The following is a 3231-nucleotide window of genomic DNA, read 5'->3' as shown; positions in this document are numbered from 1 at the left end:
GTGGCTGCCGGAGCCCTGGGCTGCAGCCTGAACTTCACGTGCTTTTATTTTTAGCCCCCGAGCTTCGCGCTGCAGCCAGTTTGGACTTGGTCTCTTTTCAGCAGTGACAGGCTATTTTTAGACATTTGATGTGTTAATCAGAGCACAAAACACCTGATGCTTCCTTCCCCTGAGCTCTGAAGGGTAAACAGCCTTTTCTCCAGTGGCACAGCTATGGCCACTGGACAGCAGCCCTGGGGGTTGGCTGGCTCCAGGTGCTGAGGCCGTGCTGGATCAGCACTGTGGGCTCCCACTGGTCCCTCCGTGTTGGAGAGCACCAGGTTAGCGTGGGTGGGCCCTGCTGGAGAGGAGGGTATTGGGCAGAATGGTGGGGAAGGAGCTGACAACCCTCACAGCCCATTCACTTACCCCACTCTGTGTGGTGAGAGGGCACCTGCAGGGCCGGTGTCTGTCCTGCCCCTGGGGCTGGTGTCCTGCTTACGGAGCCAGCTGACATGGAGGCCAACAGAAGCCCATCTGGGCTTGGCAAAGGTTCCTTTTTCCCAGAGCTGTCAGGAGCTTTGTGGTTTCCATCCCTTCCTTCTCACAAGTTGGTCTCCTCATGTCTCCTTATTGTTTCCTTGCAGGCTCGTCTCCGATTTCCCATCGACTACCCCTACTCTCCTCCTGCCTTCAGGTTCTTAACCAAAATGTGGCACCCCAATATCTATGAGGTAGGTCCCCCAGGACAGCAAGGAAAGTCTTGGACAGGCAGTGGACATGTGTGCATCTATTGTAATGACACTGGATGCAAGTGCCAGCCTTTGTCTGGCACTGGACACTCAGTGCCTTTGGCAATGACTGCCTGGCACTGGGAATGCCACTAATGAGCTCACGACAGCCGTTTGCTGTCCCAGCGCAGGTTCCAGGCCAGCCAGGCTTCCCAGGCCCAACAGCTCCCACGCTCAGCCCGTGGGGATGTCGTGCCTGTGCCACGAGTGGCTGCAGGGCGAGCAACGTGCCAGGCCCCGGGGCCCTGGGCACAGGGGGTGCAGGAGGGCTGTGCTGGGTACACGGAGTGTTCAGCATCGGGCAGCCTGACCCGTGTGGTGCTGGCAGCCCAAGGCCTGAGGCTGCGGCAACAACTCTGGTGCCCTTTCCTTGGGACTGAAGGAACAGCTGGGATTGCTTCACGTGGCTTCAGCCGAAGGGAAGAGTGAGTGAGGAGCTGCTACTGAAGGGTGCTTGGGGCATCAGCTCCTGAGGGTTCTGTTTCTCTTGTGCTTTCAGACTGGTGATGTCTGCATCTCCATCCTCCACCCACCTGTGGACGACCCGCAGAGTGGGGAGCTGCCATCGGAGCGCTGGAACCCCACCCAGAACGTGCGGTGAGGGCTGTGGGTGGGGGGCTCAGCTAAGGGCAGGGGTGGGATGGTGGGAGGATGGGGACGGCCTTCTGCTCCCAAAGCCTGAAGGAGATTCCAGGGGGCTGTTGGAGGCACTTGGGCTGTGGGCTTTGCTGAAGAACAGGCAGAGCTTGTGTGGGTTGCATGTGAGCCCGACAGCCCATGTGCTGGTGTCCCCTGCCTGGCCTGCTCCTCCTCACTGGGACCTTCCCTTGCTGTGGGCAGCACAGGGCTCTCTCAGCCCATGGACTCAGTGGCATTGCTGGGACACGGGGCTGCTGGCACTGCTGGGGTGTGGGTGGCTGCTGACCCGCCTTGGCTCTGACCTGCCTGTGTTTCTCGATGCCAGGACCATTCTCCTGAGTGTGATCTCACTGCTGAATGAGCCCAACACGTTTTCCCCAGCCAACGTGGACGCCTCCGTGATGTACCGCAAGTGGAAGGAGAGCAAAGGGAAGGACCGGGAGTACACGGACATCATCAGGTGTGTGCTGAGCCAGGCCTGGCAGTGCTGGCTGGGCTGGCATCCTGTGGGACACGGGATCTGGAGGGCTGCGGTGCAGAGCTCTGTCCTCACCCCTCACTTCTGGCCCTCCAGGAAGCAAGTGCTGGGCACCAAACTGGACGCTGAGCGGGACGGTGTGAAAGTCCCCACCACGCTGGCAGAGTACTGTGTGAAGACCAAGGTTCCAGCCTCAGATGAGGGCTCAGACCTCTTCTATGATGACTATTATGAGGATGATGAGATGGAGGAGGAAGCAGAGAGCTGTTATGGTGATGAGGATGACTCTGGCAATGAGGAATCTTGATGGCCCTCTAGCATTGCAAAACTTACTATAAACTACTGAATTTTACCTCAACTAGAACAAACGGGTTTGAATTTAGGATCTGTCAGCCCTGAAATTAACTCTCTACCTCGCAGGGAGACTGTTCTGCTGTTGCAAAGGAAATCACTGTCTTTGTAGGCAAAGCAAAAAACAAACCCCCTATTTTATGAACTTCAAAGGCGGGGGAAGGGGTGTTCACAAAGCCACAGAAACTGGGGCACTGGTGTCTCTAGCTGAGGAGTGACAGCCAGAGCTGATGTTGGCTGCCCCTTGTTTGGGCATGTTCAGCTCCTCTTCAGCCCTGTGGGGGAGGAGTGGTTTGGGGGGCTTGTGGTGGCAGTGAGTGGTTGCTTTTTGGGGGGCAGCATGTGAGCGTTGTGTGATTTTCAACACCTTTTGGGGCTCACCCTGCAGCCCTCTGGGCTGTCCCTGTGGGACCTTCCTGCCTCCCCTGCCTGTGATGCCAGAGCTGTGTTCGTAGGGCACCAGGCAGTTTCTACCCAGCAGCTGCCAGCACTGGGGGCACGGGGGTGGTCTGTTTGTAGTTTTTGACTAGCTGGGAGGGACAGGGTCATGCTGAGTCTTTCTGCTTCTGTTTTTTTGGAAACTATTTAATAAAGTTCTTCTAGGGAAGGCCGTGGTACATCGGCGAGGCTCTGCCTGGTCTGTTCCAGGGGTTTCCATGCCAGACGTGGACCAGCTCCTGCCCTTCAGCCCCCGCATGGAGCTGTGGCAGGATGGACTGGCTGCTCTCCCAGGGCTCAGGGCAGCGTGGGTCTCGCAGCAACCCTCTTCCCACCTTGCAGAGGAGGCAGGAGCATCTGGGCAGGGTTGCCTCTGGCCTGGAGAGCATCTTTGCCCTTCCCAGGGAGGGAGGGGTGCAATGTTAGGTGCCTCTGCCCCAGACCTGCGGCCAACACATGGTCTCTTGGCCTGGGCCAAACCCTCCAGTGCTGCACTGGGAAGGTGCTTCCCTTCCTGCTCCTCTGCAGACAGCAGACCTGCCCGGGCAGTGCCCC

The 3231-nt window shown here is 58.2% G+C and overlaps 1 protein-coding gene across 1 annotated transcript in view; it reads left to right on the top strand.

Moving 5' to 3' along the window:
- CDC34 (cell division cycle 34) overlaps positions 1-2855 on the top strand; it is a 9289-nt gene extending 6434 nt beyond the window's left edge. Inside the window, exons 2-6 of the mRNA XM_029965349.1 lie at positions 183-320; positions 627-713; positions 1270-1367; positions 1735-1869; positions 1984-2855. Of these exons, the coding sequence (XP_029821209.1) occupies positions 183-320; positions 627-713; positions 1270-1367; positions 1735-1869; positions 1984-2194 (669 nt within the window). The 3' untranslated portion in view covers positions 2195-2855. The remainder of the gene's footprint in view (positions 1-182; positions 321-626; positions 714-1269; positions 1368-1734; positions 1870-1983) is intronic.
- Positions 2856-3231: the final 376 nt, after the last annotated feature.

Source organism: Manacus vitellinus, unplaced genomic scaffold (assembly GCF_001715985.3).
Source record: "Manacus vitellinus isolate BGI_N305 unplaced genomic scaffold, ASM171598v3 scaffold_99_pilon, whole genome shotgun sequence".
Classification (NCBI taxonomy): Eukaryota; Metazoa; Chordata; class Aves; order Passeriformes; family Pipridae; genus Manacus; species Manacus vitellinus.
This window is presented reverse-complemented; position numbering and strand designations above follow the sequence as displayed.